Genomic DNA, 12442 nt, shown 5'->3' with positions numbered 1-12442 from the left:
GACTCAGCAAGCCACCCTGCTTGTCTGTTTTTATTCATATGGTTAAATTAGCTCTTAAGCAGCAGCCACCCCCACTCAGCGCTACACAGCCAGTCTAATCCTCATTGTCTGACGGTGCCGCTTTTCTGTCTGTCACATTCAAACCAAGACTGCACTTAACACAGCTGGTCTTAAATAGCAAATAAACATAAAAACAACAATTATGATTTCACCTTATAACATAAAAAAAACACCTGCAAAGACAAAGAGGTCAAAAGCTCCTGCAGCTGCCACTCTCACAACTGTACAACTTTAATTCATTAAATCATTACAGTGTAAAATCACACATATAAACACCACACATAAAGGAAAATCCTTTTTTCCAACTTCAGTTTATTTTTTCGTTGCATAAAAAAACCTCACTGATGACCACTTCTACAGCTTATTCATTCACAGGGGTCTCCGTTTCTTCATAATGCACCACTGGAATAACAACACGATGCAAATGAAGGTGATCTGCATTCAATAGTCTGGTGGGTCATGTGACCACACAGGTCAAAGGGCGCTGGTGGCCCCGGGGTCAAAGATGAAGGTCATTTCGGCAGAGGAGCCGGGGTCTCTGCAAGAAGCTGCGGCATTAAAAAACTGGACAGAGCTCCATAACACACTTACACAAGCATGTTGGTACTGATAGTGTAATGGTCCATTTAAAATGTTTTAAATGAACCCATTTAAAACCAAACCTAAAATTATTAAATAAAACTCTACAATAACAATAATAATAATAATACAAGAAAAAAAAAAGCAGGCAAGTACATACATGGTTTGGTTGTGCTGACAACGCGTTGTTGTGCTCTTCACCAAACTTGCTATGCATACACCTAACGATACATTTTGGATTCTTGATGCAAGACAGAAGAAAAATACAAACGAAAACACAAACCTGCTGAGCGAGATTCGCTGAGAGACCCGGAGATGTTGTAGGCTTCTGTGTGTGTGTGTGTGTGTGTGTGTGTGTGTGTGTGTGTGTGTGTGTGTGTGTAGCTCAAAACTACATAATGCATGAGCTGAAGGCCTCCTGCTATTCAAATCCCCACCTGTCCTTCAACATCATCCCTCTTGTGGGGTGCTTCATTGTCACATATCCAAAATTTGTAACACATTCAGGATTACAGGTAGCCTGATAAAAGCTGACAGGCTGAGTATGTCAGTATTATAATACAGTTGTTATTATTATTATTTTTGCCAAAGCCAGAGCAATGGACACACACCAGCTATAATGTAAAATGATTTCATTATCATCCACAAATAAACCAATTGTATATCCATGTTCCCATGTTAAAAGTAAATATATTTAATATTCATATGCACAAGACTTGCAAAAATGTCAACTGCAAAATGGCGCTTACAGAAGCCATGTCAAAGCGCTTTATACTCATGCTTGTTAAGAGTTTCTGTTTACGCATTTTAATTAGTTTTTTTTATACTATAACTTATTCATCCTTCTGCAAGACGACTGCGCTGGGCCTTCGGGCTGGACGTCAAACACAATATTCTAAAACTGTGGTAGTTTACAAGGCCACTCTTGGACAACCTGCAGCCAAAAAAAAAAGTTTTCCATATCACACCAAACTCTTGCCGGCTATGGAGGCTTTAATGCGATCCAATATCCACTTTTCAATTAGCATAATGCTTTTTCTTCCTCATATTGACTTTTAAAGCAATTGCCTTAAAACAGTGCAAAATAAATCAACCTGTGCAAGAGGTCTATCTAAAATATCATACACATTCACCTTAAAAAAAGAGATCAAAATAATAATACAGTAATAGTAATATTAATAATTACAATTAGATCATAAACAAGGATGACAAGCCATGGACAAGCACTGCTCTGAAGAGCAAAGAAACTAAAAACCTGGAACGTAAAGGACATGGACGACAAAAGCAGCTCCACGAAGGAAGGCCGCTTGACCCCATCCCTAACACTCCGCCGATGTGGCCCTGTGCCCCAACGCTGACCACACCACCCCCTGAGCGGTAAACAGGGCTAAGGGGTGTGTGTGTGTGTGTGTGTGTGTGTATGTGTAAGTCTGCAGCAGCCATCTGCCACCTCGAGGCAGGCTGAGACAGTGGATGGCTGGGGTGGGAGTCACACAAAGGGCCACAGGGGTGTGTGTGTGTGTGTGTGTGTGTGTGTGTGTCCTGTCCCAGACGTGCTCCTAGACACCACCGGCGACACAGCATTTGCCTGTCTGAGGAGCGGGATGAGAGTGGTGGGGGGACGGCGGAGGCGGGTGGGGGGAGGATGGAGGGAAGGCGGTTGGCACACGAACACAAAAGCGGCCTGCTCCCGGTTTTTGGACTTTCTGTGTTCCTGAGAGGACGGCTGCTGTGCCTCTATTCTCTCGCCCTCGCTCCTCTCCCTCGCTCCACGTGCTCGCTTTTGTCTGGCCAGAGCGCTCGCTGGGGTGGCGTGCACCTCCCTGCCCACAACAGAGGGAGAGAGAGGGGAAGCGACTTCTGCATCTCTGTGCGTGGGTGTGTGGGTGTGTGTGAGTGATGCGTTCTTTGTGTGTTGCTCTGCATTTGTGTTTTTGAGCTTGCGCCTGTGTGTGTCTCCAAACACCTGTCTGTCTGGCTTTGTCTGCTTAGATACGCTCGGCAGCAACCACAGCGAAACCACAAAGAATAACACTGATCATCTGGTTACAAAAGTGGCCCAAGGAACCGAACCAACTAATCATCTAATCAACAAACGAAGCTTCAGAACAGTCAGTCAGGTTGACCCCCGTCTACTAGGTGTGGTATGACCTAAAATTGTGAGTGTAGTATTTGGTAGGAGTAACATGTCTTGTCCCGTTGCATAAATAAAACTATTCTGATAATATAAAGCTTTGATATTATCATTAATGTGCTACACTGGTGCTGTTGGTGGATTTCTCGCTGGTTTTGGTCTGGTTGCAGGTTGATTTTCATGGGGTTCATGGTCCAACTGTCCTACTGTCCACCTAAAGCACTGGGCATGTGTGTGAGGAATCTGGACGCGGGGAGCAGTAGACAAAAATGAATCAGTTGACAGCATGGCCTCCAGAAAGTGGTTTCAGTGTTGTCCAGTTCACATACCTGTGTATATGCGTGCGCACCACCATGCTGCGCGTCACGCACGGTAGCTGTATGAAAATTGCCTCTGTCTGCGGTTTATTGACGCGTCTGTGTCTGATTTGGTGTGTGTAAAGGGACTCAAATGCGAGATGCAAATGGAGGTGTGAGTGGTTTTCGCTGCGGAGGCGTGTGGGTATCTGTCTTTGCCTGCTGTTTGCATATATGTGTGTGTGTGTGTGTGTTTATGAACATGTTTACTTTTACGGCTTATGAACGCAATAACTGCCTTTGTGTACAGTTTGTGCATGTGTGCGTTTGTGTTATCTGTCTGAATCAGTGTCAACCTTGGAATTATTTCATTGGAAGTGAGGCAGTGTTGATGCATACGCGATTCTGTGTGAGTGAGCCCAAGTCTGACTGCCTCCCCTCATGCCGTGCGCCGCCTCCCCCGTCCCCAGCGTGTGCATTTTGGGGGTGGGTCACGCAGTCAGCTTCTGGATGGTCCTGTTGTAGTACTGTGTGGTCAGGTCCTCCAGGGGTCCCCAGTGGTGGGCGTGCAGCTCGATGATCTCCATGAGCAGCGACCGGGTCAGCCGCGACTCTGAGGGGCACAGCATCTTGTCCCGCGCCGCCGCCAGCAGCTCCGTCATCATCTCCGGCAGCTGCTCCTCCAGCAGGCGCCCGGTGCTCTGCAGCTGCCGCCACACAGCGAGAGGGGCAGACGGGGGAGAAAGAAGAAAAGAATGAGAGGCAGAGCGGTGAAAGAGGGTAGGAGTCAGAGGTTAAATCTTGGAAGGGCTGAGGGGCGTCTCGGATTAGTCATGGGGTGTCGTGGCGGTGTGGCGCGGTGGGGACAAAAGGATGGCGACGTAGCTCGGGGACACACAAACAGATGCCAGTCTGAGCCGCAGCGCTGCTCATTGTATGGTGGCTCTATAGGCCACTTCCTTTGGTCGTCCAGCCAACCTGACAGACAGCCTGTCTCTCACTCTCTACCACTTTGGAGACTACGGAGGAGACCAAGGAGCCCAGGAACATCTCACTTGTCATCTCACATTTGTCTAAGACAATCACCACACTACGATGCATTACGTTACGTTCGTATGTGTTTTTTGTTGGTCTTTGTGTTGCCTGTGCTCCTTCTCTTTCAGAACCAGAGGGTGGCGTAACTGTTCAGTTATTGCAACGGTGAGACAGGAACCCGGCCTTTTAAAACGAGGCCACTTTCTTCACCCAGAGGGGGGGTCACGTTCGAAGAGCGCGCTTTTCGATCAGTTGCTGCCGCCTGTCCACCTCCGGCCGAAGACCGCCGCCCTCGCTTACACACAACGCCTCCGCTCCATTCAGGGTGATGCCCCGAGACGGACAGCTGGAGTTCCTGAGGTATCATGGAGACTTTCCTTTTCGGTTTATTGCTGTTTGCTTTATTGTTCTTGCCTTTGTACATAAACGTATAAATACGATTTATACATCATATTTTAATTTGGCAAAGTCTGTTTTTGTTTATGCCTTTGATTCCCCTAGACTCTGATATAACAGATTCTCGTGACCCATGATAATGATGATATCATAATAATTCCAAAATTTTACATTTACAGCATTTATCAGACGCATTTATCCAGAGTAACTTACAATCAGTAGTTACAGGGACAGTCTCCCTGGAGCAATTTAAGGTTAAGTGTCTTGCTCAGGGACACAATGGTAGTAAGTGGGATTTGAACCTGGGTCTTCTGGTTCACAGGCGAGTGTGTTACCCACTAGGCTACTACCACCCTACAATATTCTACACAACCAGTCAAAAGTACACACCTACTCACCTTGCAGAATAAAACTGAAGACACAGGACCATGAAATAACACACGTGAGGTTATGTAATAAGCAGGCAAACAAAGGAACATTTGAGTCTCTGCAAATCAGGGATTTTTTTGCTGTGATGGCAGCATTTCACACTCTTGGCTTCTCTTGTGATCTCTGTTAGCAGAATCTTAAACACTAAACTAAATAGTAGAGAATCCTTGAAAATATAGCCCACAGAAACTATATATACACTTCAAAATCAACTGTGACCAGATCAATCGCTCTACTGTACTAACAAAACTGTAAAGGCCAATGACTGTGAATGGAAGGGTGTGTGTGTGTGTGTGGGTGTGTGTGTGTGTGCGCGCGTCTACTCATGTTAATGCACGAGTGCTATGCTGGGTATGTTCCTGAGCGTGTTTGTGTCAGAGATAGAGAGAGAGAACAAGGTCCTTCTGTTGCTTCTACTTCATCAAAAGTTCACCTCTTCTCACCCTGCATCCGACTGTCACAATCCTCACACACAAACACCCATCTGCAGCGCCAGGACGGCAGCCCTCCTCCGGCTCACCCTGTCTCCCTGCCTCTTTAATTCATGAGGCTGGCTCGGCGCATCACCACAACAAGAACAAGCTTCACTCGCGCTCCCCGGGTTCTTCCCTCACCCTCAGCTCACCTGCTCCCCACCCGCCCGGATCCTCGCTCCCGCCGCCTCGGCTACGCAATGTTCAGAAATCCGATCACGTAGCCACGAAAGGCTGCATGTGAACTCCGGGTGACTTCAGAGGGGGTTCTTTAACGCAAATAATCTTCACCAACGTGGATGGATGGAAGTGGGAGCAGGTAGAGGGAGATACGTTTATGGGAAGATACGTGGGTGAGGAGTCTGGCATTAAAGTGTGTAACTGGGCAGAGAGCTGGGTCAGAGACTCAACATTAAAACAATAATGTAATACTTTTTCGAATGATCAAGGAAACCAGTGAGGTTACACAACATTAATGATTAATTATGCTGACATCCGTCTGACGGACAGATGGAGGACAGACTTACCTCCATCGAGCAGCAGAGGACGGCATCTTCCTTCACCTCCGGCGACTCCAGCAGCTGCCACGGATACAGAAACAGCAGTGATGAGGGAGAGTGTCCACAGGAAAAGTGGAAGAAACAGACTCAAGAAAGAGAGAAAGAAAGAAAGTGAAGTGATTGTCACATGTGATACACAGCAGCACAGCACACGGTGCACACAGTGAAATTTGTCCTCTGCATTTAACCCATCACCCTGAGTGAGCAGTGGGCAGCCATGACCAGCGCCCGGGGAGCAGTGTGTGGGGACGGTGCTTTGCTCAGTGGCACCTTGGCGGATCGGGATTCGAACCCACAACCTTCTGATTACGAGGCCGCTTCTTTAACCGCTAGGCCACCACTGCAATATGTGTCCAAGTGGGTTGGTTGACCTAAAATGTGATGAACTAGACTTTGCTTCATGCTGAGAATGGTTCGACTCCACATGGACACCTTGACAGAGGTTTTGCCATCTCGGGCCACATTTTTCAAAGGCTGCAGTCTCCTGGCCTTGACAGTCCAACCTAGAGGTTATTACTCCAACTTTTACTCTGTCAACATTCTTTTACATCAACAGCCATGTTCTGAAAAAAAAAATGTATTCGATAAATGATGGGATGTCAGGGTGTGAAGGAATAATGTGACAAATCTTTCTCTGCCCTCCTCTGAAGGGTTCAGCCCCCAGATTGAGACTGAACCATAGTTCTGAGTCAGTGATACTGCAGATACATGTAAAACATCTATTCTACTACATTTAGAATAGATAAACATCAAATAATTTACATGTAGATTTTTTACCAGGGTCTGGGTACAATTTACTTTCTAGAATATATCAAACTGTTTATAAGTCAGGCTGTTATCATGAGCTATAACACCAGCACGGTTTATTTGCGTGTGCATGATTTTTAAATAGCTGGATAGAGCAGTTTGCAGATAATCCCTCTGTACTCGCTGGGTGCCCACCGCTCCCCCCAGGGCAACTCTGGCTTTTGGCCCTGCTTCCCGACCCGAAGGGAATTACCTAAGTGGCAACAGATGGGACGGGCTCCTCGGTGAGGGATAAACTGATTTCGAGGGCCCGTCTCCTGGCGCTGGGGGCGCAGAGCCGCTGGGACAATAGAGGGTGTGAGGGGGGGGGGGGGGGGGTCGCATGGGGTGAACTGCGGCACATTAAGACCCCCAAACAAATGAACTTAAATAGCCAAACCTCTTCTCTTGCATTGCTGCCTTCTCCACACACTTAATCATGCATACAACTATTTGAACACCAAGGTCACTTCACATTTCTTCAAGGGCTTCCCAAACCTGGATTCATTATTGGCTTTAAATCCGGGCAAATATTTCATTTTTTTAGAATATCAGAAGAGTACATTTTATAAGCCAGTGCAATAAGCGAAGTTGACCGGCTTCATTTAAGATTTGGGTCCAGGGGTCGTCTTGCTCAGCTGTCACTCAAAACAACTTTACACATCTCCAGCTTCTTCTACATAAATCTTCCTCTTTATACACAGAACTACAGAAAGCCAAGAAAAAGAATCGGCTATTAGAAAGTCACATGGTATGGAGCCCTACTACATTTTTAATCCTGCCTATTCAGGCAGGTAATCCACGGTCTCTGCATGCGTTAATGTATGTTCACCTGTACATGTCGTACATGCCTTTTTTTCCCTAGTGTGCGTGCACAAGAATGTGCAAATATGAGTAAAGCCTGACAATAAATATTTCACTCTAAAGACGCTGAAATGGCAGGAGAACACAAGAAACAGGCTGGCAGACAGCAAGCGAGCGCATCAAACGCGGACCCCTGCTGTTCCATAAACAGGAGAGTGAAAATCGCTCTTTTCCAGACCCCCTTTTCCTGCAGGAGGTACGGGAGTGGCATTATAAAAGGCAGCAGAGCTCAGTTCCATCAAAGCCGCGGCGCCTTTATATTTTTAGCCACTGGAACTCGCTTGCGCACATGCGGCCCGGCTTTGTCGTACATTAACATAATGCAGACATTAAAATGGCAATGATCAAATGCCGAGCTCTTCGATGACGCCTGATGAAACGTATTCTCTTCATTTCCGGCGTGTGACTTTCCCGCCCTTACCGCAGTGGCTAATTAAAAGATTTCACTGGTCGTGGACTGTGTGGCATGTGTTTACTTAATAAATAAATCTGGTTTAACTCAACTAGAGAAAAAAAAAATATCAAAGCCACATTCTGTGTGTGTGTGTGTGTGTGTGTGTGTTTCGGATGTGTGACACCGGAGAGCCTTGCTCCTCTGGGCCGGGGCGGTTGTGTATTTGTCTGTCTGGGCCTCGGGAGATCCAGCGAGACGACTCGCAGATCCGCCAACAGCAAGAAGCGGGCAGGCACGACACAGGCACCCCTTTAGAGCGGGGCGGGGGCCTCTCTCTCCGAGAGGGATGATCAAAGCATGGCGGGGAAGGCCTGGACACTGTCTGACCAACATGGTTGACAGGCCGGAGAGTAATTAAGTCTCAGAAGAGCAGGAAATAGCCCGACTGCTTCTCAGTCCAACCTCGCTTGCAAAAAAAGCCAACATGGCGAGGCTGTTTTAACATGAAGCCACTGTCTAATCGAGCCGCTTTAAGCAACAGGCCACTTCTTATTTCTGTGCTAAAGCGAGTACTGAAGGGCCTTTAGCGAATGACACTGCAGCACCTACGCAGGAATATCAGCACAGAGCCAGTAAAGTGGCTCAGGCAGACAGCCCGTCCCGTCTCACATACGATGCCCAATTAGACTGACAGTAAGCAGACAGAGGCTGCAGAACGACCCCGGGCCCTAACCGCGCTCCACCAAACTTCAAACAACTGAAAATACCTTTCAAAATTAAATAACAAAATCTTGATTGGAGGATTGCAAATATTCCTAAATGATCTTTGCATTTTGACAAAAAATTTGACAAAAATTTGATAATAACAATACAAATAATGGTATCCAGTTCTAAAATGATCAGGTTTAGAAGATGATAATGTAGTCATTTGCCTCCAAAGACATTAAAAAAAACATTTCTACCAAGTAATATATGCACTTTAGTTTCATTTATGTATGGGTTTTATTCTAAAAAAATTACATAACTGCCACATGAGGAAAAAAGAACAGGAAAGGCAAAGAATAATTCCTTCACATTTCAATCAATTTCGCTGTGCCATTCTGGCATTTTGATTGGCTGCGAGAGACGATCTCGCACGATAATAGCGCTGTCGAATTCTGCCTTATTATGTTGTCATCTCACGACCAGCTGCTGCCAGAATAAGACAGTTTCATTACGGAGAACACAGAACTATTTCATTATGGAGAAGATGAAGATTTTGGCTATAGGAGGATAAACCGTGGCACAAATCACAATAATACACTGTGTATTATTCCTTATGGTCGTTTCATTTGTGTATTTACACTTGTATTTTGTCATTTTTACGCTTTGTATTTAGCTTCTTTACCATGTCCAAATTGGCCCTGCCTAGTACTCAAAATGTAAGATTTTGCTATTTTATTCTAAAACATTAATGTGATTGAACAGTAGAACCAATAAACAATAAAAACACACATATTCCCATCTGCCCTGACAACATGAAATGAATTGTTATTATTCATGGTTGTTGTCTGCTCCTGTGTTTGGTTACACAACTGGAAGGGGACTGCGCATTGTGCAGCCCCGGTGGTCCAGTGTAATTATTTAAGGGTTTCATTTTAGTCCACAGAGACCTGCGCTTTAAACCCTGTGTGAGACATCCCATAATGATGTCCCCTGAGACCTTGGCCAGGGAGAGGACATGGCTCGAGTTGCACATTCTACCAACTTTCTCTCTCTCTCTGTCTCTCTCGCACACACTGAGAGGATACTTTGCATGCAAAGAAACGTGCGTCGTTCCTATTCCAGCATCTCATTCCGCCACGGTGGGACGAGGATGCCCCCAGCGCATCTTTTCCACCAACGCCGAACTCTTTCACAATCCTCAGCCATCTTTCATGCTCATTATCCCCCCTCTCTATACACCTGTCATGTACAGACAGAGGTGCAGATAACGCACCTGTAATTAGGTAAACCGGTCGGGCCGGTGCCGCCGAGCTCGGGGCTCCAGCATCGCACCTGGAACAAGGAGGCACTGCGGCCGACGTGGGCCTGGCCGCACAGATGCACATGCTAACATCAATTCACTGAAACACAAGTTGACGTCTGAATCAGTCTCTGAACACGTGTGTGTAAAATGATGAAAGGAAAGAGGACACACACACACACACAGGATTAGACAGAGTTGCTGCTGGCATGCTGCGATGCTACGTGCATGTTGGGACACGGCCTTTGCTACTGCTCTCTTCCTCTGATTACCTGGGTTGGGCGAGTGTGTGTATATGAGTGTGCATTGTGTGTGAAGTGTGCGTGTCACATTTCTGCATTACCAGCGCTAAGGCTGATTAAACAGGACAATGTACAACGTCAACTGCACCCATTTTCTGATCCCGGCTATGCCACCTCTCTCACTTTCATTCACTCATTCAGTCTCTCTCTCTCTCTCTCTCTCTGGCAGCAGCCGTGTGTGGGTGGGCGCCTTTCTGATTTCACACCTCGACCACAGAGAGAGAGTTTCTCCACCGAGGACAACCTCAACTTCCTGCTGAGGGAAGCGAGAGACATCATGCACACACGAACATGTGTGCTTGAGAAAGACAGAGAGAAGGAAATGGGAGTCGGGGGTGGCACAGCAAAGGAATTTTTAATCTCTCACTATTACTCCAGTACAAAATCCCTCCTGTTTTCTCATAATGTGTTTTCTCATAGTGTGCATGATGATCACAAGTGTGTCACAGAGGACACACACAGGCCCTGCCCACATCTCCTGACCCCGCCCCATCCAGGCATGAATCCAAGGCGCCGCTATGAGATTCTCTTTGAACCTACGCCCAGACTCACGCATCACAGAAAACCTGAATGTTAAAATAATACCTCCAAACCAACACCGGTGCGGCGGCGCAGCCACCAGGCTCTTCATTCCAGAGGAGCCGGGCGTGTTGTGCACGTGGGTGGGTGTGATGGATCAGGAGGCTCTGATAACACAGACAGGAGATCTCCAGTGCTCAATTCTTTCTCTTGCTGTATATATATATATATATTTCTATTAGGCTGGTGTAGCAAGGAACGTGTTCCCAGTGTGGATCAATGATCTTATCTTATCTCAGCTAATATAGAAATGAAAAGGTCAGGACAAGTATTTGTTGGACAAATTAGTAAAAGAAAAGAAAAACTCAACATAAAGAATGACAGTAAGGACTCATGAAGGCTCAGTGTTAAAGATGGATACTGAAAGTCTGTGTTCGGCAAGCTTGATGATGTAAATCATAGAGGAGCAATAGCTAATAGTTACAGAAATTCCCAAACAAGAAATGGGGGGAACTGTGCAAAGAGAGGTTTCACACAACGGTAAAAAGCAGCTTCCAAAATCCTCAATCACGATCACGAAACATTTCCACCATTGGCATGTTTGCTGTTTTCTTTGGTCTCTGAACTGCCCTCTAGTGGATGCAAAGTTTACCCATAACCTTGTTCTGTGTTTTGTTCTCACTCCCTCCATATCAGTAATTTCTTAAAACCAAATAATTTCTTAAAGCCACGAGGAAACCCGTGGCACCACGGGAATATGTGCATCTGATCGATCACTCAGTGTATCAATTTGTTAATAATTTAAATGGAACCAAACCACAGCACAATACCACGTCAATGACTTCCTGACAGTGTCATTTGTCTATTTGCGGGGGGTTCAGGGGGTGGGCAGGCGGTCCACTGAACATAAGTTGTAGTAACTAGTAACCTGACTGGCTTCATGCGCTACACCTTCGATGATTTCCTTGATCTCTGACCTTGTCAAACTCACACCGGCACCCATCTGGGCTAATCCAGCACAAGAAATTGTGAGCATAAAGCTCTGAGCTTGTTTGCATAATTTCCGCTGACATTTACGTACACTGCTGCCCGGTTTTTCTTTCTCCACTCAAGCGAGGCTGCAGCCAGCGACAGTTTGCGCTTATGCTTTCTTGGGACATATTCCAGCCTGACACAAAGTTCTGTTTACTCCTGAACCAGTGACCTGCCCTTACAGTCACCCCACCCCTCCCTCCATCTCTCTGACTTCAGCTCTAACTCCTGCTTTTGGCGACACAGCAAAGAGTGTTTGTGTCTCTGCTCGCTGCGGTTTCCATGGCGACTCCCTGGGCAGAGGGAAGCTGAAACCAGGTGCTGGCATAGCCGCAGTCATCTTTTGCGGTGCTTGTCTGCCTGTGCGGTGCTCAGGCAGATTATGCAGCACATCTACACACTGTAGGCACACACCACTTTTATAAAGCAACACCTATACAACTTAACAGGCGTAGTAGTCGCAATGCTGAAATTTAGAACTTGATACTATTTTCAATACTACAGGGGGGTGGGAACAAACACAGGAATTTTTTTAAATAATTAGGCCGGGGGCAAGGGCTGCTACTGCAATGCCTTTT

At 46.4% G+C, this 12442-nt stretch overlaps 1 protein-coding gene across 3 annotated transcripts in view; it reads right to left on the bottom strand.

Moving 5' to 3' along the window:
• Nucleotides 1-352: 352 nt before the first annotated feature.
• The window catches only part of ctif (CBP80/20-dependent translation initiation factor), a 70308-nt gene continuing 58218 nt past the window's right edge, over nucleotides 353-12442 (bottom strand). For all 3 annotated transcript variants that reach the window (XM_028971931.1, XM_028971932.1, XM_028971933.1), the window contains 2 exons: nucleotides 5930-5983; nucleotides 353-3776 (listed from right to left, as the gene is read on the bottom strand). In XM_028971931.1, the coding sequence (XP_028827764.1) occupies nucleotides 3561-3776; nucleotides 5930-5983 (270 nt within the window). In that variant the 3' untranslated portion in view covers nucleotides 353-3560. The remainder of the gene's footprint in view (nucleotides 3777-5929; nucleotides 5984-12442) is intronic.

Source organism: Denticeps clupeoides, chromosome 3 (assembly GCF_900700375.1).
Source record: "Denticeps clupeoides chromosome 3, fDenClu1.1, whole genome shotgun sequence".
Taxonomy (NCBI): Eukaryota; Metazoa; Chordata; class Actinopteri; order Clupeiformes; family Denticipitidae; genus Denticeps; species Denticeps clupeoides.
Note: the sequence above shows the minus strand (reverse complement) of the source record. Positions and strands in the feature narration are given on the sequence as shown.